Below are 23,732 nucleotides of genomic sequence, written 5' to 3'. Positions count from 1 at the left end.
GCCCCCACCTGGCTCCAGGAGCCAAGTCACAATTAGCCCAAGACCTCGGTTATCAAAACGCAGTCCCTAGACCAACATTACCAGGAAATTGGTTAGAAATGTTGATTCTCAGGCCTGACCCAGACCACCTTATCAGCCACCCGTGGGATTAGGTGGAGAGCCACATATTTTTATAAGCCCTTCAAGTGACTCTGATGCTCACTCAAGTTTGAGAACCACTGGTCCAAGATCATTTCTCTGACCTAGGGTTGGTGGGGGACAGGGGCACGTGACTCAATTCTGTGAGGCAAAGACAGCTTTGGTGGTCCCCTCCCAGCCCCTATCCATGCTTCCCTTTGTCTTAAAGGAATTTTTAGCTGTGCCCTGCAGCCCACTGGAATAGAAGACTGTATTTCCCAGCCTCCTTTGCAGTTGGGTGTGGCCAAGGAAACAAGTGGCAGTCAGTGGGATTTGAGCAGTAGAATTTTGTACTACTTATCCATCATCCCTTTAAAGGGAGGGTGGGGTTTGTGCTTTCCCTCCTGGGTTTACCCTATTGGCTGGACTGTAGCTATGTTGAAGGTGAGAACAAAATCCCAGTGTGGCATAGCAACAAGATTGGAAGCCCCTGGGTCCCAGACCCAGCAGTCCTAGGTATGCTGCCCTAAACCGCTTAGGGAACTAGAAGATAAAAACTTCTATTATGTTTAAGCCGCTGTTATTTGTGTCTTTGTTTTGCACCCAAAATATATCCTGGCTAATACATCTGGCTCCTAGACTCCTAAGGGAAGTCTTTTGAAGCATCTGTGGGACAGGCATTCCTTCACAATAAAAAGACACTCAAGACGGGGAAACCCTTCAGTCTCATCAAGGGTTGATGGCATCAAAAGCAGGAAAATGATGAATGACATCACGTCTGTATTATTCCAAAAGCCACTGCAGGCATCTGGCCAACTGCATGAGCTTGTTAGGGCTCCCATAACAAAATGTCACTGCCGGGGGACTTAAACAGCAGAAATGTATTTTCTCACTGTTCTGGGGGCAAGAAGCTGAGATCAAGGTGTCGGCAGGGTTGGTTTCTCCTGAGGCTTCTGTCGTTGGCTTGTAGATGTCTGCCTTCTCACTCTGTCCTTGTGTGGTTTTCCCTCTGTGTATATGTGCCCCTGGTAGCTCTCTGTGTGTTCAAATTTCCTCTTCTCAGGATACCGGTCAGATTAGATTAGAGCCCACTCGACAGTCTCATTTAAATTTATTTACCACTTTAAAGGCCTTATTTCCAAAACCAGCCACATTCTGAGGTACTAGGTATTAGGGTTTCAACTTATAAATTCGGGGGACATAATTTAGCCCATAACAGCAGCACAGTAAAAAATGTATGGGACTCAGGTGCCTGGGTGGCTCAGTGGGTTAAGCCTCTGCCTTCAGCCCAGGTCATGATCTCAGGGTCCTGGGATCAAGGTCCACATCTGGCTCTCTGCTAGGCAGTGTGCCTACTTCTCCCTCTCTCTCTGCCTGCCTCTCTGCCTACTTATGATCTCTCTCCCTCTCTGTCAAATAAATAAATAAATAAATAAATAAATACAATCTTTAAAAAAAGAAAAATGTATGGGACTTGATGCCGTTTTGGGCTGCTCAGTTAGCCAGCCCTGAAATCACTTGCCTTTGGACTTCTTGTCTTGAGAGGTAATGTATTTTCCTTATTGTCAAAGCCCTTTGATTGGGCAGTCTAATCTCTGCAGCCAAAAGCATCAAACCCAGGCACTGTGTGTTTGCTCAGGCTGTGTCCTCTGTCTACGGTGACCTTCCTTCCATATGTCCTTCAAGGCTTGGCTTGGATATAACGGGGCTTGGTGAATGGCTCCTGATTCTGCCTTCCCCAGACAAGTCACTTGGCCTGTATCCAAGATTTTGCTTATGTGTCTTTCCCGCTAGCCTGATTGGGGTCAGCATATATGCTGTCCACCTGCTGCCACATTCCCGCCTCTAGTCCCATGGCAGGCATTGATACTCAATCCCTTTTTCCTGCTGAGAGTAGATCTGGTTTTTATAATCTTCTACATAGAGCTGTAGGCAGCCCCTGCCAATCCTCTGAAGGAAGCTCCAAAGAAAGAAATCCTATTTGCCACAACTGTTGAGTCTTTGAGAGCAAAGACTTTGTTTTACTCATCTTTTTTGATTCAAAAGTTAGTTTTTTAAGATTTTATTTTTATGTAATTTCCACATCCAATGTGAGGCTCGAACCCACAACCTGGAGATCAAGAGTCACGCCCACCCCCCCCGACTGAGACAGCCAGATGCCCCTAATTTTTTTTTAATTTTTCAAGTTTTTATTGAAATTCTAATTAGTTAACACATTTGTAATATTAGTTTCAGGAGTAGAATTTTGTGATTTGTCACTTACATGTAACACCTAGTGCTCATCACAAATGCCTTCCTTAATATCCATCCACCATTAGGCTATCCCCTCCCACTCCCCTCCAGCAACCCTCAGTTTGTTCTCTATAGTTAAGAGTCTCTTGGAGTGCCCCGGTGGCTCAGTCAGTGAGGCATCTGACTCTGGATTTCAGCTCAGGCCATGATCTCAAGGTTGTGGGCTATGGGATTAAACCCCTCCTCTGACTCCACACTCCGTGGGGAGTTCAGTCAGGATTCTCTCTCTCCCCCTCGGCCCTGTACCCCACTCGTGCATGAGTGCACATGCTCTCTCAAATAAATCTTTTTTTTTTTTTGAAGATTTTTGTATAATTGTTTGACAGAGAGAGGGACGAGCGTGGAAACACAATTTAGAGGAGTGGGAAGGGGAGAAGCAGGCTTCCCACCGAGCAAGGAGCCTGATCTGGGACTCGATCTCAGGACCCTGGGATCATGTCCTGAGCTGAAGGCAGATGCTTAACCAACTGAGCCGCCCGGGCGCCCCTTGAACAAATAAATCTTTAAAAGAAAGGAGTCTCTTATGGTTTGCCTCCCTCTCTTTTTTCCTTTCCCCTATGTTCATCTCTTTTGTTTCTGAAATTCCACATGAGTGAAATCATATGGTATTTGTCTTTCTCTGACTAACTTATTTCACTTAGCACAATACCCTCTAGTTCCACCCACGTTGTTGCAAACAGCAAGGTTTTGTTCCTTTTTTATGGCTGAGTAATATTCCACTGTGTGTGTCTGTGTGTATACATATGTACATACACATATATACAACTTCTTCTTTATCCTCACAAGCCAATTGTAATCATCAGTGTTCCCATCATATATGCTTCTATTCCCATTTAATCCCTGCAGCAGCCTTATGAGACAAGCACATCATCATCATCTTGCTTTTGACACATGAAACTCTGGGGCTCCGAGAAATCACCTATTCAAGGTCATACATGTTTGAACCTAGGTCCACCTGTCTCTGCCAACTTCCATCGACATTTACTAAGCGCTTGACCTGTTCGTGGCCCTGGTGTGGGCATCGCAGGCTATGCAAAGAGAGTTTGCTATTTCTAGCAGCATTCAGAATGCTTCTTGTCCTATTTGATATTCCCAGCATTTCGGGGAACCTGGAGTTCGTTCAGGTGGAACAGAAGTCCTTGTTTTACAGATAAGGACACTGAGGAATTTGGCACTTGCTCAAGGAGTTAAGTGGGAGTATTGGTGTCTGGAGCAGACAGGAATTGGGTTGCACATCCGGGCCTCTTCCTGTTGGCCTAGCAGGCTGTGGAGAGCTCACTTCCTGCTGTTGGGACAGGACAGTCAGCCGGATACAGGGGAGCAGGAGGGAGTGACTCTGTGAGCTAGAGCTAAGCAGCTTGGATCATTTCCCCTCCCCCAGAGGGAGGGAAGGGGGAAGACAAGTGGGGGAAGGCAAGTGGTTGGAGGTTCCAGTGCCCCCCACTCCCACAGGTAGTGGGGAGCTCTTTCTCACTCCAGTGGGCACTAAATTGGCACAATTGTGCTTCTTTCTCTCTCTCTCTTTCTTTCTTTCATTCATTCTTTCTTTCTCTCTTTCTTCCTTCTTTTCTTTCTTTCTTCCTTCCTTCTTTCTGTACACTTAAGCTTTCAGAAAAAACTTTCTTTTTAAAAAAAAATATTTTATTTATTTATTTGATAGAGAGAGACACAGCGAGAAGGGAACAAAGCAGGGGAAATGGAAGAGGGAGAAGTCAGCCTCCTGCAGAGCAGGGAGCCAGATGTGGGGCTCCATCCCAGGACACTGGGATCATGACCTGAGCCGAAGGCAGATGCTTAATGACTGAGCCACCCAGGCGACCCCAGAAGAAACTTGCTTTTTAAAAAAAAATTTTTTTTAAGTTTTTTTTTTTTGGACAGATAGATCACAAGTAGGCAGAGAGCAGGCAGAGAGAGAGGAGGAAGCAGGCACCCCGCTGAACAGAGAGCCCAATGTGGGGCTTGATCCCAAGACCCTAGCTCCATCCCAAGACCCTGGGATCATGACCTGAGCCGAAGGCAAAGGCTTTAACACACTGAGCCACCCAGGCACCCACAGAAGAAACTTTCAAAACAATCCAGTGCATGGGCCCCTGCACTTCCCGATTCCCAACTGCGTTCTCATTCACAGTCCAGTGTCTTTCTCACCATACCACTGATTAAAGGGCAGGGCATTTGGGATCATTGTTCTCATTGGAAAGATGAGGAAGTTGAGGCCCAGAGAGGTTAAAATAAGCAAACTGCCCTAGGTCATACGGCAAATCAGCCCAGAACTGGGGCTTCCAGGACCCAGGTAACATGGCAAGGTGTGGATGGGTCAGTCGGGAACTTCTCAACTGTCCTGGGTGGGACCTGCTGAGCACGCTGGCCCTAAAGGTAGGGAACCAGGCTTCAGATTCAGACTGCTCAGAAATCCCGGGTCCCCCTCTTATAAACTTGATGACTTTTTTTGGGTCAGCCTCTGCAGTTAAGCCTGATTTTTCAATCTATATAATAGGTATAAGGATACCCCAATATTGTAAGGAATAGGAGAGACGAAGTAGGTAAAGTATGTATGTATGTAAAGTGCTCAGCACACAAAGAGAAACTTGCCTTGTTAATATTCTCCCAAGAGACAGTAAAACAGCCCAGAACATAAGGACACATAGATAGCTAAATAGTTAATATTTACTGAGCATTTCATGTGTGTCAGGAACTCTTCCAAGTGCATTTAATCCTTACAAGGTCACCATGAGTTCAGACTGCTATTATGCCCATTTTATAAATGGGGAAACAAGTGGATAAGGGACTTGCCCAAGGTCATCACCCTAGTAAGTGACAAAATCAGGATTCAAACTCAGGCAGCTTATCCTCAAAGCCCATTTATACTGCTGTCCTTAATGGTAATGATTAATTTTTTAAATCATAACTTGCCCGGACACAGTATTCCATAGTTTAGGAAGCATTTCCCTCTCCACTTACACATTTATCTCTCACCACAGCAGCCAGAGAGGGAGGCAATGTTTATTTCTACCTCATAGAGAGGAGGGGGCAACTGAAACGGTGCAAGAGGGAACTGCCTTGCCTTGCCAAGGTCACACAAGGTCAGTGGCAGAAGTAGGGTTGGAATTTGGGATTCTCGGACTCCAAACTGGGGACTGTTCCCCAGCCTTACTAGATTCCCAAGCCCCTTCAACAGCAAACCTTCTGGAGGGAGGCTGGAGGCATTCTCCCTGGTCAGTTGCTTCCTTCCACTCTTCAGCTGGAGGGGCCCAAGCCCGAGTCCTCCACCCACTGCCTCCGGCCCCCCACCTCTGCTCACTATCAGACAGGAGGGGCAGGAACTCCAGGGCTGGTGGAGTTTCCGACCAGGCAGGAAAAAGAACAAAGGAACTGCATGGGGCGGGGTGGGGGGGATGGGGGGATGGAGGGGATGGTCAGGAAGGTGGCAAGATCGGAGGGGACGCTTCGCCATGGAATATGAAGTCAAGAAAGGGAAAAAGGTAGGTGGGAGTTTGGGAGGGATGCACGGAAGAGAAATGCCCCTGGAGCTGGTAAAGTGGGAGGCCTGGGGTGGGCAGGGACTGGCATGGGTAGAGTCTTTCTTCTCATCTGAAAAGACTGTCCTTCCAACCCTTGGGCCGTCGGACCTTTGGGATCAAGCTCCCTACCCTGTCTCCCCTACTCTCAAGTGGCGCCTGCCCTCCCTGGAACAGACAGACAGACAGATATCTTCCAGGGAAACCCAGCCAGACAGATTGCTGGGAAATACTCCCAACCTGCTTCCAGGGCTTTCCTGGGGTTTCCTCAGACCGAGAGCCCAACAGACAGCCAACAGACCCATTCCTCGGCTCCTCACCTCCCCAAACAGAAGGACCTCAGCCAGGGCAATTCTGTGCTACAAGACTGGCTATCAAGGTTGAGACACCTACCTGCTCCCCTGCTGGGTTCCAGCCTAGCCTGTCCCCTCCCCCTCTTTATGTCAGGACAGCTCTGTTCCGAAGGCCTCATCCTGAGGGTCCTCCCCCTCCTCACCCTCTAGCTCCTCACCCCTCCTTACTGTCAGAAGTTTTCTAGTCTGGTTCCCTGGGAGCCTCACCTGGCTGTCTTTGCCATTCAGGGGGTACCTCAGATTCCCACTCCCACCCCCACCCAGCCCTCTTCCTCCAAGAAACCCAGATCAGGCTGGTCTAAAGGGTTCATTCATCTCCTCATTCAGCGGCAATAGACCTCACACATCTCCAGGCTCACACTCAGCCAGCCCCAGGAGTTTACACATGCTAAGCCCTCCGCCTGGAATGCCCTTTCCCAGATCATTGGTTCTCATTTCTCAGAACGTCCAGATATTTCATCTAAGCTCCAAGATACTGGTTTTAAGATACGAGCTGTGCCTGTATCAGAATCACCTAGAGCGCTTGTTAAAACATAGATCGTTGGGTCTCACCCTCAAGCTCTGATCCAGTAGATCTAGGACAGAATGGGAGAATGTGCATTTCTCTTAAATTCCTTTGTGCTGCTGCTGCTGATCCAGGACCCACACTCACTGAGAACTGCTCTAAAGAGGGCCTCACTCTTGACTGTGAGATTTAGATCCCGTTCGGCTGTGCTGGAGCCCAGAACTAGCTTCTTGAGCCTTGCTATAGGTCATTTTTTTATGCAGGTGTCTGTGGATTCTCCTGAAATGTACTTATTAGCCATTTCTAATTTGGCGGAAAGCACACAGAATAGCATGACAAATATCTATGCACTCGCCACTCAGCCACATTGCATCTTAATATTTTTCTTACTTGCCCCAGCCTAGACCCACTACTTCAGCCTGGGCGTGGGCCTTAGTAGGTGTTTAGAATGGAGGTTTTACAGCCAGACTGCACTCATGATTCTACCACCACTAGCTGGTGACCTTACCAGCTAGTTCCCTCTCTGAGGCTTAGTTTCTCCATCTGTAAAATGGGGATCACAAAGGTACCGCTTCTGCAGAGCCTATGAGAATTAAATTAGGTACTATGTAAAGAAGTCAAATGTCCAATGGGGAAGTGTTCGGAGAAAGCCAGTTGCAGTTGTTACTGTTGTTTTCCTCCACATCTCCCTGTCCCCCACTCCCCGACCCCCTTTCCCAGGGCTTTGTATCCCCCATCCGGAGACTGGTGTTCCCCAAGGCTGCGCGCCGGTCTGCCTTTCGGACCAGTGTGAGTCGCCGGCCCCTGCACTCGATGTCCCTTTACCCCCCTGACTATCTCATCGACCCTCAGATTCTGCTGTGTGACTACCTGGAGAAAGAGGTCAAGGTACGTGTGGGATGAGAAGGGCATGCAGACTCTTGCGGTGAGGAGTAAAGGAGGGGTAAGGTTTTCATCAAGTCTCTTAGGGTCCTGGCTGGGTCTGAAAATGAAGCCAACAAACACAGATGAACAGGAGAAAAGCCTGTTTTATTTTTATTAAATGTTTACAGGTCCATGAGAGGGAGGGAACGTTTCAGGTGGGAGATTTATCTCCTGCTTTCAGGAAAGAGGGGTGGGGGAAGGTCAGAGTAACCTTCCCACTTCTACCATTTACTTCAGTTCCTTCAAGCTTAAGATATTCCATATTTTTTTGTTATTATCACTATTAAAATTACTCTTTATTTAAGAAAAAGATATTCCATATGCCAAGATGTCAGATTTGGTGTAGCGTGTTCTGGATCCCATCAGGAGGGACTGTACCTCTCTCCCTCACACCAAGCCCTGACCAGCCTTGTCTCACATAGGGGAGGCTCAGGGAAAAGAGAGCTGGGTTCACACTAGCCTAGTTCCTGCTTTATGCTGAGGACCTTGAGCAAATGACCTCCACCCGCTCAGCCTCAGTGTTTCCATTTCAACACAGGGGAGAGAGATGGACAAAGCCATAGCTTCCTGTGAGATTTTGCCGACAGTGGATGAACTTGTTAAAGGAACCCAGTTCAGCAAGCCAGAGGGGACTGAGGTCACACAAGGGTTTTACTACTGTTTCATGAGCACCAGTGGAGAATCTTCATTATCTAGGGAAGATTGATGTGGGAGTAGGAGGGTTAGATTTGGCAAAAACGGGCTGCCAGGTTAAATGTGGATTTCAGAAAAACAGTGAGTACTTGTTTAGTATTAATATGTCCCAAATATTGCATGGGACTAAAAATACTTTTTAAAAAACTTAAAAAGTATTCAAGGTCTATGTGACATTCAAATTTAACAGGCATCTTGTATTTCACCTGGCAACCATATGTGGAGGGTAGAGCTAACCAATAAATCTACTTAAAAATTGGGGACTGAAATTTCATAGAGAAGAAAAGAAAAAAATGTTTGATTGGTGGAATTCACCTAGAACAAAGCTAAAAATTAATAAAGAGTTAATTTCTTACATTGAATAACACTAAAGTTCATGATGACATTAAGTTACAACTGAGAATTAAGAATTATTGTATTGGTTTAGGGCATCATTTTGGGGGGTCTGGCTTCTGTGTCCACCTTAATAGTTATTATCAGGTTATTGTTAATTCAAATAGTTCTACCTCAGTCTATATACACTGGGTCAATGAGGAGTTCTAGGTTATTCCAGGCTTCAAGGTGACCTCTCTGTGTCCTTCTCCCACCTCTACCTCCCATGTCCTGTCCAGTTCCTGGGCCACCTCACCTGGGTTACCTCCTCACTGAACCCCTCCAGCCGCGACGAGCTCCTGCAGCTGCTGGACACGGCCAGGGTGAGGCCCTGGGGAGGGTCAGGGCTGGGTCTTGTCCCCTTCTTCCTCTCCCACCCGAGCCCCTCCGGAACCCAAGAGATCCGAACCACCCTGCAGCAGTTGAAGGAACTGCCGCTGAAGACCACGGCGGAGCAGGACAGTATCCTGAGCCTGTCGGCCCGCTGCCTGCTGCTCACCTGGCGCGACAACGAGGAGCTAATCCTGCGCATCCCCACGCATGAGATCGCAGCCGCCTCCTACCTGCAGGACGACGCGCTGCACCTGCTGGTGCTTAAGACCGGTACAGCGAGTGGGGCGGGGCCGGGGCGGGGCCGGGAGGTGAACCGGGAGAGAAAAAAACCAGCGTCTAGTTTTGGGAAAGGCGTGACCCGGAGTGGGGAGGGGTGGGCCGCGGAGGGTGGATGGTGTGTGATGGAAAAGGACTGACTACACTACCCTGAGATTAAGGCAGGCCATGGCCGTACGCAAGAAGACGCGGCCCCAGGTTGAGGCTGAGGTTGAAGGGTGGACCGCCTGATCCACCGGCCTAAGGCTGGAAGGGCCCAAATTCTGGGACCTAAAGTTAGAGCGCGTGGAGAAGCAGAGCCGGGCAGCGGCAAGCTGAGAGCTCGGGCGGGGGGCGGAGTCTAACCTGGGGGCGTGGCCGTATGCGGGGAGGCGGAGCTCCCGGCTGGGATAGCTGTGGGACAGGTCAGACCGCAAGGAAGACTGGGGTGGAGCCGAGGCCGGGGGCGGGCCCCAAAAAGTAAGGGACCGCGGGGGGGCGAAGCTGGCCTCGAGGGCCAGGCGCCGCTGGTCCCCAGCGGGTCTCGGGAAGGGGCTCTTAGCCGGAATCTCCTGACCGCGGTCCCGCCCCTCCTAGGTCTGGGCGTGGACCCGGTGCCAGCCGGCGTAGACGCCAGCCCCGGCGGCGCGGGGCGCGACCCGGGCCAGCCGGGCGCGGCGCCCGAGAAGCGGCGGGGGGGCACCGCGGAGCGGCGCCACACCATCTGCAGCCTGGACTGGCGGATGGCGTGGGGCGGGGGTGCGAGCGCGGAGGCCCGGGCCGGGGGCGGCGGCGGCGGCAGCCTGGAGCGCCAGCGCGCCGGGGCGCGGGCGTCGGGCAGCTGGGAGCGGCGGCAGACGTTCAGCGGCAGCTGGGAGCGGCGGCACGCCGGCGGCGGCGGCGGCGCGGGCAAGCCGGGCGGCAGCTGGGAGCGGAGGCAGGCGGGCGGCGGCGGCGGCAGCTGGGAGCGGCGCCACCCGGGCTCCAACCCTCTCGACCCGCAGGACCCCAGCCCCGACGCCTACTGCAACCTTGTCATCCTGGCCGTGGCCAACAGGGTGAGCCCGAGGGCACCCAGAGCCCCTGCGCCCTGCCTCCCCGGCGCGTCGGGGGAATTTGGAGGGTGTTGTCCTCCACCCCACCCCGCCCCGTTCCTGGGGTCTACCCTGGCCTCTTCCCTTCTTCCTCCTGAGGCCCTACCTAGGACTTCAGGTTCTACCTGTGCGCCCCAGACGCCAAAGGGTTTCTAAATCTCCAGCCTGGACGCCTCCCCTTGCCATCCCAATGGGATGAAAACTCAAAACAGCCCAAACAGACTTGATCTAACCCTCTTTCCAGCCCTGCTCCTTCTCCCATGTCGTCAATTTCGGCACGACCACAGTAACAATCACGAGGACACTCATTACCAGCACGAATGGAATGCCAACCTGTGCCAGACAAGGAACCAGCACGAACACATTTCATTCTCTCACTAATCCCTAGAGGCAAACATCACAACCATCCTCATTCTATAGAGGAGGAAACTGACACCCAGAGGCTAAGTAACTTGTGGAAGGTCACACAGGAAACTGGTGGTGGTGATTTCAACACTGGGACCCAGGATTTTCAGAGCCTTTACTCTCGTTAACTATGGCAGTCATTCAAGGCAGAAGCCTTCCATTTTTGCCTCTCCTCCCCACCCTCCATTCTCCATATTCACCCTTGCTTCTATTCCTTTGACCATCTTTATTGAGCGCCAGCTTTGTCCTAGGCATTGGGCTAAGTGTTATGGACGCAGAGGTGAACAAGACATATTTGGGGCCCTCCCTTAGGGAGCTCACAATCTACAGAGATCTTCAAGTCCTGAGCTGTTTAAGCTTCTCCTCTAACCCAGGGCCCCCAACCCCTCCCCCAACCCCATACCTACCTTACTGAGAATGCCCCAAATTTTATCTCTCAGCAAATCTCCAGACTCCTTTCTCCAATTGGCCTCTTCATTTGGTGGGCTAATGACCATCTCAGTGTCCCAACACATCTGAAGCTAAGAGCCCAGTCTTCTCCTCCAAACCTTCTCCTCCCTTTGTCTCCCTGTCTTGATTAATGGCAGCTCTGTCCTTGCCTCATTCAGATCAAAATTTGGCAGTGACTTGTGGCTCCTCTCGCTTTCACACAACACACATCCATTCTGTCAATAAATCCTGTTGGCCCTATTTTTTAAAATATAACCCAACCTATCTACTTCTCACCAACCCTAGGTCCACACCCCATTTTCTATCATCCGCGTCATGCATCTAGATCACGAGTTTGGCTCTTGCTTATAATCTGTCTCCCATCCCCCCACCAACACACACAATCAGAGCAGTTCTGTTAACACGTAAGTCACAACATATCACTGCTCAAAATCTTCCTGTGGCTCCCCATCTCACTCAGAGTAAGAGCTGATGTCCTTACAATTGCTTATAAGTCCACCCTCCACCCACCTTATGGTGGTGGCTGAAGCCCATTTCCTCTCTGGACTCCTCTTTCTAGGTCCCCCTTTATGCATTTCACTTTACCCAGACTGGTCTCCTTGTAGAGTGCAAAAGACCTGTGCATTCTGGATGGCTCACTCTGTTATCTCTGACCCCTAAAACAGTGGCTGGCATATGATAAATATTGAATGAATGGACGAAGAGATAGGGATTATATTACTATACCTTGGGACGGGGACCAAGAAGAAAACAAGCAGATTGCAGTGATAATGAGAAAGGAGATCCACTTTCCAAAGAGAAAGTGAGTTTGTGCCTTTTAAACTGAAATGTGAAGGGGAGGAAGGAGTGAACAAGGTGAATTGGCAGGGAAATGAATTCTGGGCAGAGGGAACAGTGTGCCCTGTTAATCTCACTGCACTGTGAGGGCTTTAGGGTACAGACCTCATCTAATTCACCCCGAGACCCTAGAGTCTGGCCCAGTGCCTAAAATGGGACTAAATGAGAATTTGCAAAATGAGTAAATAAAGAGTTGTTTTTCAGGAGTATCTGATTCTATGACCTCCTCTCCAAGGCCTTGGTCCAATGGAGGGCATAGGAGTTAGAGTAAAAAAAACCTGAGTGCTGGTGGGGCACATGGGTGGCTCAGTGGGTTGGGCCTCTGCCTTTGGCCCAGGTCATGATCTCAGGGTCCTGGGATTGAACCCCGCATCGGGCTCTCTGCTCGGTGAGGAGCCTGCTTTCCCCTCTCTCTCTGCCTGCCTCTCTGCCTACTTGTGATCTCTGTCTGTCAAATGACTAAATAAAAACAAAAACAAAAACCGAGTGCTGGGGTACCTGGGTGGCTCAGTCCGTTAAGTGTCTGCCTTTGACTCAGGTCATGAGCCCCAGGGTCCTGGGTTTGAGTCCCACATCATGCTCCTTGCTCAGCAGGGAGACTGCTTCTCCAACTCCCTCTGCTTATACACTCACTCTCTCGCTCTCGCTCTCTCTCTCTCTCATGCTCTGTCAAATAAAAATCTTTAAAAAAGAAAAAAAACCTGAGTGCCAATAATAGCCAATACTAAGAACTTGCTGTGTGAGCTGGGTGAGTCACCTGACCGCTCTAAGCCTCAGTGACTTTAACTGTAAGAGAAGGATCTTCCGTGTGTGTTTCATAGGGTTATTGTAAGGATCAATCCTGCCTCTCCTGGGTTACATTTTAATCCATACCCTGAGCTTTCTAGAGACACAAAATAGGAAGTGGTACCTGAAGATGGTCTCATCAGTGATTGTCTTTCTGGGTCTCTTGCTTAAAGACATAAAGAGGTAAATTAGAAAGGCAAATTTTTTTTCAAATTTGCAGTCTCGAGAAACTTTCACCCAAGAATTGAAATTCCTGCCTCTTATCAGAGACTGAAGTTTATATATTCATCCTACTTCCATTTTTGCCCTGGTGCCAGGAAGCTCATACCTAAATATGGCATCCAGTAGTAGTAACTATGTTGAGCCTAAAATTTTTATACATGTAATTCTTCCTCCTCCTCGTATGTGTCAGGAGTCCTGGGTTCTAGTCCTGGCTAATCACTTCACTTCTCTGAGCCTCAACTTCCTACTGGCAAATTTAACAAAACGGGGCTTATTTTATTTTATTTTATTTTACTTTACTTTTTAAGTAGGCTCCATGCCCAGCATGGAGCCCAGTGTGGGGCTTGAACTCATGACTGTGAGATAAGAGAACTGAGCTGAGATCAAGAATTGGACGCTTAACCCACTGAGCCACCCAGGTGCTCCTAGGGCTTATTTTAGATAAACTTCAGGATATCCTATGAATCCCCTAGAAATATGGAGTGCATTTTTCAGAGCAGAAGACTTAGAGTTGCTGCTGGACTCTATAACGAGTCCAAAACCCAGAGGATGGCCATATAATTTTGATAGGGAATGCCCTCCAAAGTGCCCATAGGTACGTGTATGGCCCCACAAGCCTCCTGACACTGTTAAAGGGGATAAGGGTACCCTGGCCACTGGAGAGGTCCTGAGCACTCTGTCTTCCTCCCTGGGCCAGGATGCTGCTGAGGAGTCCTGTGCCCTCATCTGTCAGGTCTTCCAGATCATCTACGGGGACCAGAGCATTGAGTGCGTGGACCGGGCCGGCTACCACTACACATCCACGCCCGAGCGGCCATGGCTGTGCAGCCGCAGTGAGTACGGGAACTCCAGGCTGCCCTCCTCCCTGTGTAACAACCCAAAAGGCTGGGGAGGGGGGCTGCCCCAGGAATCAGGGCCAATGACTGCCTTTAGGAGTCCTGATCTCTACCACAGTTATAGGGTACCCCAACTCCTGCCGCCCTTATGTAGTTAAAATAAAATGTCGGTTTTCACGATGACCTCCAACTTAGCTTCTTCATAGATGTGCTGCCAGATTCAGAATGAGCCCCTCAAAACTGAACTTTTCTCCCTGCTTTCGTTTTTGATGCCCTTGCTTTGCAGAAATCCAAACACATGCACTTTCTGTTTCCTGAGCTGTCTGACTCCACCAGGAATCTAGGTGAAACCCAAGATCTTCAGACCCACCCTTGAGTGCAATCAAGGGCTAGGATGAGAATAAAACTAATAGAGGCATTTATTGAGCACCCACTGTGTGCCAAGCACAGTACCAATGTGCCAAGTCTTATTTAATCCCATAGCAACCTTGTCGGTCCTATTCACATTGTATCCCCTGTGCCTAGCATAGGACCAAGGACATCACAGATGCCCGACAAGTATTTTTTGAGTAGATGAAAGGACTCTCTGAAGCCTTATGATTCCAGTTTTACAGATGAGGACATTAAGGCTCAGAGTGGTCAATACATTGTTCAGGGTCACACACGAGTAAATGGCAGAGTTGGGATTCAAACCCAGATGTGTCTGATTTCTTTTTTTTTTAAGATTTTATTTATTTATTTGACAGACATAGATCACAACTAGGCAGAGAAGCAGGCAGAGAGAGAGAGAGAGAGGAGGAAGCAGGCTCCCTGCTGAGCAGAGAGCCCGATGCGGGGCTCGATCCCAGGACCCTGGTATCATGACCTGAGCCGAAGGCAGAGGCTTTAACCCAATGAGCCACCCAGGCGCCCAAGATGTGTCTGATTTCTAAAGCTTCTATCTGCAACAGCTTTAGTTCCATGCTGCCTTCAAGGCCACTAAGTAAATTTCCTCAGCCACAGCCCCCTCAGTGTGCTCCCTGCCTTCACAGCTCCGGCAACAGAGCTCTTTCCTTCTGGAGGCATTCCCATCCGTGGGCTGTGGTTATGGGGAAGCTGGGATGGCTCATCAGCTCTCACAGGATGATAGGTAAATTAGATAAGTCAACAAATATTTCAACTTCATTCTATTCAACAAATATTTACTAAAGCACCTGCTATCACCAGGATATACTGGGGATTTAGAACCGGACGTGCCCCTGCTCTCACAAGGCTTGCATTGCTGTGGTAGGCCCACAGTAATTAAATAGTTGCATAAATAAAATGTAGCCACACATTGTTCTCTGAGAACACAGACTGAGGAACCCGCCTCACCTGGGAAGCCACTTCCTGAGGAAGTGACACTGAGCGAGCCAAGATCTGAAGGGTAAGGCTAGTGGATTCAGAGAGTAAGAGGCGTAGATAGAGGGCAAGTTCTCAGTAAATAGTGCTTCTATCCTCTCAAGATTTGGGGTTCTTTACCTCAAAGTTCTTTTTATTTTTCTTGCCTCAAACAGTTTTCAAAACATTACCTCAGGGCGCCTGGGTGGCTCAGTGGGTTAAGCCGCTGCCTTCAACTCAAGTCATGATCGCAGGGTCCTTGGATCAAGCCCCGCATCAGGCTCTCAGCTCAGCAGGGAGCCTGCTTCCTCCTCTCTCTCTGCCTGCCTCTCTGCCTGCTTGTCATCTCTCTCTGTCAAATAAATAAATAAAAAATCTTAAAAAAAAAAATTACCTCACCTCTTACCTTACCTGCTATTCCCAAGACCCCTGTGAGGCAGGCAGGAAGGTGGTGTTGTTCCAGCCTTGGGGAAGTTGAGGGCCAGGAGAGGGGGTGAGTTGCCCCCCAAAGGCTGTCTGTGTGTTGGTGGTGGGGGTAGGAATCGTGGTCAGAATCTTCCAGCTGCTGCCTGATTTCATTCAGGGTAAAAGCTAATACCCTTACGGTTGCTTACAAGGCCATCCATGCTTCCGCCACCAGCCCAGCCACAGGGAGGGGCTGAGGTTGGGGCCTTAGGGAGCAGGGGATGTCGGTCCCTGGTCTGCGGCCTCTGACAGCCAACCTGTCTGCTGACCCCAGGTGAGAGCTGCCGCACGGATGGGACTTACGCCTATGACGCCGACTTCAGCTGCTGCAGCTCCTTGTGGGTACCGTCCTGCCCTCCCCATCCCTGCACAATTAAGGTTACTCTTCTGGGCATTCTTGTGCCCCTTGTGGGCAAGAGAGGGTGGGAGAAAATGACCCCACCTCGATTTGTGCTGACACCCTGGACTGTGAGGGTAGGGGGTAGGTAAACCGATTTCTCTGGGCTTTAGTTAGCTCAGAGGATCCAAACCCAGACTCTGAGAGGCCCAGGGGAGGGCCAGAACCCAGAACAGGGCCCACGTAGGCCTGTAGTTCTCTGCTCGTCTTCCAGACATAGTGGCCTGCAGAGCCCAAGTCAGAGCTAGGAACCAAAAAATGACTTGGGTTTACTTTAGTTTTAATTCCATGTGATAGAAAACCCTAAAAAAGATAAAGCTTTAAACAAGATAGCTTTTTCCCACCTTGTCTCTTATATAAAATAGATCAGGCATTTATGGCAGGGGTCCAGGCCTCTCTTCTCTCCCCTCCTTAGCACTTGTTCCCATCCTCAAAGTCACCTCATGGACCAAGATGATGGTCAAAGCTCCTGTCATCACAGTGTCCTGCCAGGGGCCTCGTTAAAGAGCTTTGCTGGGAGTCCCACCTAACGACTTCTGCTTAAGTCTCATTGGCCAGAACTTGGTCACGTGGCCACCACTAGCGGCCAGCAAGGCTGGAAAGTGCAACATAACAAACTCACGCAGGAACATTGTCCAGGGTTCTGTTTAGTGTGACCAGCCTGCCCCCCCGCCCCTCCAGCCTTGAGGGCATTCCCTGGACCTGGGAATTTCAGTACTAACACCAGGGAAGTCCCAGGCAAACTGGGGGACAAGTTGGTCATGATGGTTCTGTTACTAAGGCCTTAGGCTTGACTGGTAGCAATCTCTGCCTGTAATATATGCCTGACCTCCCCTCCCCCCTCTTTGGCAGCAATATATTTACCTTCTTAATACTGTGTGCACTTGGACTGGTCCTTAAACAACCTGATATCTGCCGGAGAGATGGCAATCATGATAACGGCTAAGCTTTGAGCTTACTGTGTGCCTAGTGCTGTTCTATAAAGCACTTCATTTTTTTTAAAAAATAAACTCTACCGCTAATATGGGGCTTGAATTCACCACCCCAAGATCAAGAGTCACGTGCTTTGCCAACTGAGTCAGCCAGGTGCCCCCAAGCACGGCATTTTTTCTAAAAAACGCATGAAGCAACATTACAGTGGCTATTGTTCATTTACTGCTTATAGTCCATGACTCCAGGTGCTGTACAGACTCCTCTAGTTCTTGTGACATCCATTTTTGTCATCCCATTTCACAGATGGAAAAACTGAAGAATAGAGAAGCTAAGCTGCTTGCCCAGGGCCAAACAGCTAGTAAGTTGTAAGCCTGAGATTTGAACCTGACTGAGCAGGCTAGCTCCAGGTCCACATCCCTTAACCACTATGCCACACTGCTTTTCTGGAGGTAATAATGCAAGATGGTTCTGGAACAATTTAGAAAACAGGAGGCAGGTTAACTTTTTTTTTTTGAGAGAGAGAGAGAGAGCAGGGGGTAGAGAATCTTTTATATCTTTTATTTTTAAAAAGATTTTATTTATTCATTTTGAGAGAGAGACAGAGCACATGAGCAGGGGGAGGGGCAGAAGGAGAGGGAGAAAGAGAATCCCAAGCAGGGGCGCCTGCGTGGCTCAGTAGGTTAAAGCCTCTGCCTCCAGCTCGGGTCATGATCTCAGGGTCCTGGAATCGAGCCCCACATCGGGCTTTCTGCTCAGCAGGGAACCTGCTTCCTCTTCTCTCTCTGCCTGACTCTCTGCCTACTTGTGATCTCTGTCTATCAAATAAATAAATAAAAATCTTTGGGGAAAAAAAAAAAAAAGAATCCCAAGCAGACTCCAGACTGAGCTTGGAGCCTGATGAGGGGTTCCATCCCACAGCCGTGAGATCATGCCCTGAGCTGAAATTAAGAGCTGGTGGCTTAACTGACTGAGCCACTCAGGTGCCCCAGGTTGAATTTTTATTAAGCAAAATTTCTTGAGTATCTTTCCTGCACCAGAGACTGCTGTGTGCTAGGGTTACAGTGGGGAGCCAGACAAGGATGAGACTTGTGCTTGGCACTGAACAGGTACTTAACAGAGGAAGAAACCAAGGTCCTTCCCTTGCATGGTTTACAGCGCAAGCGCAGTTAGACTGTCTGACACAGGAGATGATGAAATCATGATTTAATAGAAATAAGCATTAATGGTAAGCATGAAAGAGAATAAGCACCTCAGAATGCTGAGAGAGAGCCCATGGGAGCCTTCCACCTCTGGGGAGTTAGGAGGGCCTCTCAGAGCTGATGCCACTTGAACTGAGACCCAAAGGAGGAAAAGGGAAGAGTGCCCTAGGCAGAAGGCAGACAGTGCAAGGGTTCCGAAGCCTGGTGCACAGCAGCCAAAAGGCCAGTGTGGACATTGATTGGGGGATCTGGAAAGGCCTCACATGTCATGATTGGACTTATGGGTTTGTGACCACATTTGACAGAGGATCTAACCCAGTCATTGGGAGGGAGGTCAGGGAAAATGTTGTCGAGAAGGTGACATTTAAGCCCCAGTGATGAGTAGGAGTTAGTTAAGCAAAAGACAGGGGGAGAGAGGCATTTCAGACAGAGGGAACGGCATGTGCAAAGGCCCAGAGGTGAAGAGGTACTTGGAGTCCTAGAGGAGTAGAGAGAAGGCAGAGTGGCCTGAACACGCAAAGTGAGGGTACAATAAGGCAGCAGAGAGACTCAGGGCCAGATAATGTGTGGCCTTAGAGGAACGGGATCTAGGATGAGGCCTCAGGCCCAGAGCATCGGTAGCTTTGCCTTCCCACCTCCACCTGAGAGGAGCTGGAGGGAGGTGAGTGAGGGCTCCCCTTTCTGCCTCTCTTTGCAGCAATGGCTCCCAGGATACATTTGAAGCGTGTTATAGTGGCACGTCCACACCCTCTTTCCATGGCTCCCACTGCAGCGGCAGTGACCACAGTGGCCCGGGCCTCGAGCAGCTGCAAGATTACATGGTCACGGTGAGCTGGGGCAGGCAATGTGAACAGAGGCCTGGAGACTGGAGAAATCACATGGAGCATTTCAGGAATCATGAATAATCCTGGACATAATCGAAGCAGACGTGGAAGATCAGGGTGGGACATGAGGTTAGGAAAGTAAACAGAGGCCAGCTTGTGAAAGCCTTAACAAGTGTCAGCTAGCATTGATTGTTTGCTGTATACCAGGCACTATTCTATGTACCTTTTATACATTTTTTTTTAATCTCAATAACCAAGGTGGGAAGTGCCACCATTATCCTCATTATATATAAGAAAAGTAAGGGTCAGGGAAGTTGTCACCTACCCAAGACCACAGAGCTGACCAAGGGGCCAGGATGCGAACTCAGGCAGCTTGAATCCACATCCATGCTTACATTTAGCCCAGAGGATCTGGATGCCCCCCTCCGCAATAGGCCATGGGAAGGTTTCAAGGGAGGTCTTGGCCAAATATAGCCTTACAGAGGGCTCTGGGTCTTTTAGGCAGAGTTTGGGTGGGGGTTGCTCCCTGGGACTGATCTTGAATCTTGTCCCTGCAGTTGCGGAGTAAACTGGGACCCCTTGAGATCCAGCAGTTTGCGATGCTGCTGCGAGAGTACCGGCTGGGGCTGCCCATCCAGGACTACTGTGCGGGCCTGCTGAAGCTCTATGGAGACCGGCGCAAGTTCCTCCTCCTTGGTGAGCCCCCCACCGCACCCCCCAAGGTCAGCTAAGGCCCCTACATAGTCCATGACATTCCCAATCAGGCATCAGGCTAGACGTGTTCACTCCTATTCTTCAGCCTCCAATAAAGCCAAGATCATGAAATCCATCTCAGGGAGGAGAAAGGGGCAGAGCAGAAGAGAGACGTGCTTGCTGTCAAGGCACATAAGAAGAGAGCACTAGTATAACCATTCACCTTCATAGCAAAACTGGGCAAGGAAGTGATTCTCCCCATCCACCCCACAGGCAGCTGAGGCTCACAGAGGCTAAGGAATTTGTCCAAGGTCACGCTGCTGGTAAGAAAGGCTAATAATAGCATCAGGAATGATAATACTAATAAGCTAACAGGCATTTTGCAGTTACCCTCCTTGAATGCGTCAGTTTTGGAAAATGGGAACTTATTGCCCCCATATTGCAGATGAGGACACTGAGGCTCAGAGAAGCAAAGTGTTGAAGTCACATGGCTAATGAGTAGAGATGGAGGCAAAACGGGCTGACTTGTCTGGGACCCTCAGTGTGAGCCAGGCACCTCCTCACAACCCTACCGGGAGAACTGGTGCGATTATCTGAATTTTACAGGCGAGGAAAGTAGGCTCAGAGTAGCTATTTAATGAGGGTCACACAACTAATAAATGGGGATGTAACCGTTACAGTCACAACAACAAGCTAACCTGTATTGAGCGTTTACTCTGTGCAGAGCATTAGATTATTATGCTCTGGTGCAGAAGCGAGGAATTTGAGCAAGGCCACCAGCCAGTGGGCGGAGCAGGGATTTGAACTCAGATCTCTGAAGAAGGTGGCTCCGATGTGGGAGGGGGAGGGCTGAACCTCAAGGAGTCTCCCGGCCTCTCGGCCCCGCAGGGATGCGGCCCTTCATCCCTGACCAGGACATCGGCTACTTTGAGGGCTTCCTGGAGGGCGTGGGCATCCGCGAGGGCGGCATCCTCACCGACAGCTTCGGCCGCATCAAGCGCAGCATGAGCTCCACGTCGGCGTCGGCTGTGCGCAGCTACGATGGCGCGGCCCAGCGGCCCGAGGCGCAGGCCTTCCACCGGCTGCTGGCCGACATCACGCACGACATCGAGGCGCTGGCCCCCGACGATGATGAAAGCACGGACGAGGAGGCCCGGGACTCCCCTGGTGGGGGGGACGCGGCGGAGGACAACTACCTGTAGCCGCAGACGAAGGGGACGGTGGGGACGCACCCGCAATCCCGGCTGCGTCTCACTGGCTCCTGCTTGTGAGACCCCTGGCCCAGGACCCCCTCGCACCGGACGCGGGCCTCCACTCCCCCTGGTGTCCGTCCCTGCCCTCGGGGCTCCAGTCCCTGCAGTACCAAGGATGTCCTGCAGGGGGCGGGGCCCTAAAGTCGCAGTTGCCGGAGACTCAGCGGGCCCCTCTGCCAGACCAGGATGGGCAGCGCCCCACTTTGTCCCGCTAGCCCCAGGCGCGGCCCCAGGACCGCTCATCTTCCCTCCCTCCCCTCCCACTCCCGCAACTTTCCGGAGGCCAAGGGAGGGATGAGGGGTGGGCTCCACCTGCTGGCAGACAGAAAGGAAGCCCCAGAGCCCAGGCAGTTCTCTTTCACAGTCTGAGAAATTAAGGTTCAAAGAATGGGAAGGAACTTAAGGGAATCTCCTATTTCTCCTTAGAGATGACCTCAAGCTAACCATACGAAATAACGTCGAGGGTCTGCTTAGGACTCTAAGTGTCAGGGTCGCCCCTCCCCTCATGGCAGGAATTGGATCATCAGTGTGAAACAGAGGCTTTTCTCTGCTGGCTGTTGAGTCAGAAGTAGATGATCCGGGTCCCAGTCCTGGTCCTAAAACTCTGGAGGAGTTGCTTGTTTAGATCTTGGATTTGGAGCCAGACAGACCTAGGGCTCCTGTCCGGTTAGTGTTCTCACCTCTTGGAGACTTCCATTCCCTAATCTGTTGGATGAGGTGGGCGCCTCCCACTTCTCAGGGTGGTTCTGGGGACGAACAAAAGTCAAAGTCTTGGGGCTGGGTCCAGCACCTGATAGGCACCCAATAAAAGCTGTTCCTTCCACACCTAATACTTTCAGACTTGGTCCTGCCTATCTCACCTGGGAGCAGTGGGGTAGGAACTGACGAGAGGATGGGCTGTAAGAAGACCCTTGGAGAAGTTTGTGAAGAGGAAATAGGACTTGTTCCCCATGGCTCGGTTGCACCCTGGCTCTGGGCTCAAGCCCCAGATGAAAAGTTCCCCCCGACTCCACAAGCTGCCATCCTGGGAGTCCAGGGTAGCTGAAGAAACCTGATGGCAAGGTTGGAGAGGCAGAGAAGTCAGCGTAAGGACAACAAGTAAAAGCCCTAAGAGGAGACCAGAGACTAACACAGAACTGCAAAAACTTATTTGTAAAACTTCACAGAGCCCTCCATGGCCAGACACATGGGACTCACCATGAGGCAGGTACAATGATCACGATTTTAAAGTAATATTATTAGGACTTTAGGTCCAGAGTTCCATGATTTATCCTCAGTTTGTAGCAAATGGCCATCCCATCATAATTAGTCCTTCAATGCCCTCTGATGTTTTGTTTTGCTTTAATTCACCCCTCATTCCCCACACTCCTTCCTCTCCCCACAGTGCACACCCACCCTACGTGTTGATATGTGTCCCTGAACATGATACACACAATGCTTTGTGTGTGTATTTACACTACATGAACTGTGTTGTGTGAAAAATCTAATTCCACTGCTTCCCTTTTTTTCACTCCATCATATGATATTTAAGATAGACCCACATTGGGGTGCCTGGGTGGCTCAGTGGGTTAAGCCTCTGCCTTCGGCTCAGGTCATGATCTCAGGATCCTGGAATAGAGCCCTGTATCGGACTCTGCTCAGCGGGGAGCCTGCTTCCTCCTCTCTCTCTCTCTCTCTGCCTGCCTCTCTGCCTACTTGTGATCTCTGTCAAAGTAATAAATAAAAAAATCTTAAAAAAAAAAAGATAGACCCACATTGCTGAGGGAAAGTCTAGTTTATTGCATCAAATTGCTGCAAAGCATTCCAAGTTAAGCATCCATGGTTTTTTTTTTTTAAAGGTTTTATTTATTTATTTGACAGAGAGAGAGTGATCACAAGTAGGCAGAGAGGCGGACAGAGAGAGATAGGGGGAAGCAGGCTCCCTGCTTAGCAGAGATCCTGATGTAGGGCTCAATCCCAGGACCCTGAGATCATGACCTGAGCTGAAGGCAGAGACTTAACCTAAAGAGCCACCCAGGTGCCCCGAGCATCCATGGTTTTAATTATTCCCTCCCCCGCCCCAATGATGGACAACCAGATGGCTTCCAACTTCCTTTCATCACAAACAACACTGTGATGAACAACTTTGAACATGACATTATGGGCCTATGTGAAAACTTCTTTGGACCCTATACCCGAGTGGAATTAGCGGATGACATATATGTTTTAAATGTCACTAAATCCTATTAATGGCATGTGAAAGATGCTTGTCTCCCCACATTTTCATTAGCTTTTACATTATCTGACTGTAATTTTTGCCTGTAGTTTGGGTGTAAGGTGGCATCTTATTGTTTGAATTTCTCTGATTATATGAGATTCAGAATCTTCTCCTATACTTGTCAGGGTTTTGGGCTTCGCCTTCAGTGAACTGCCCATTCCTGTCTTGGGCCCGTTACCTATTGGGTTTCCTATCTTTTTCTTGTCAATTTGCAGAAGTAACTTGTAAATTTTAGATATTAATGCCTTGTTGGTTGTTGATGTTCCCAATATCATCCCCAATATGTTGCTCACGTCCCGTTTGTCTGTGGCGGTGGTTCTCAAACTCTACCATGCACCAGAATCTCCTGTAAGGCTTGCTAAA

At 49.8% G+C, this 23,732-nt stretch overlaps 1 protein-coding gene across 1 annotated transcript; it reads left to right on the top strand.

Annotated features, from left to right (window-relative positions):
* The first annotated feature begins 5,818 nt into the window (after positions 1-5,818).
* On the top strand, positions 5,819-22,431 carry CCM2L (CCM2 like scaffold protein). Its single transcript, XM_044263269.1, has 10 exons — positions 5,819-5,888; positions 7,503-7,670; positions 9,011-9,094; positions 9,191-9,374; positions 9,957-10,417; positions 13,851-13,986; positions 16,088-16,151; positions 19,040-19,169; positions 19,724-19,862; positions 20,748-22,431. Exons 1-10 carry the CDS (start codon positions 5,859-5,861, stop codon positions 21,059-21,061), a joined length of 1,710 nt encoding a protein of 569 aa, XP_044119204.1. The 5' UTR covers positions 5,819-5,858; the 3' UTR covers positions 21,062-22,431.
* Positions 22,432-23,732: the final 1,301 nt, after the last annotated feature.

The sequence above is a fragment of the Neovison vison genome, chromosome 8 (genome assembly GCF_020171115.1).
Source record: "Neovison vison isolate M4711 chromosome 8, ASM_NN_V1, whole genome shotgun sequence".
NCBI lineage: Eukaryota > Metazoa > Chordata > Mammalia > Carnivora > Mustelidae > Neogale > Neogale vison.
This window is presented reverse-complemented; position numbering and strand designations above follow the sequence as displayed.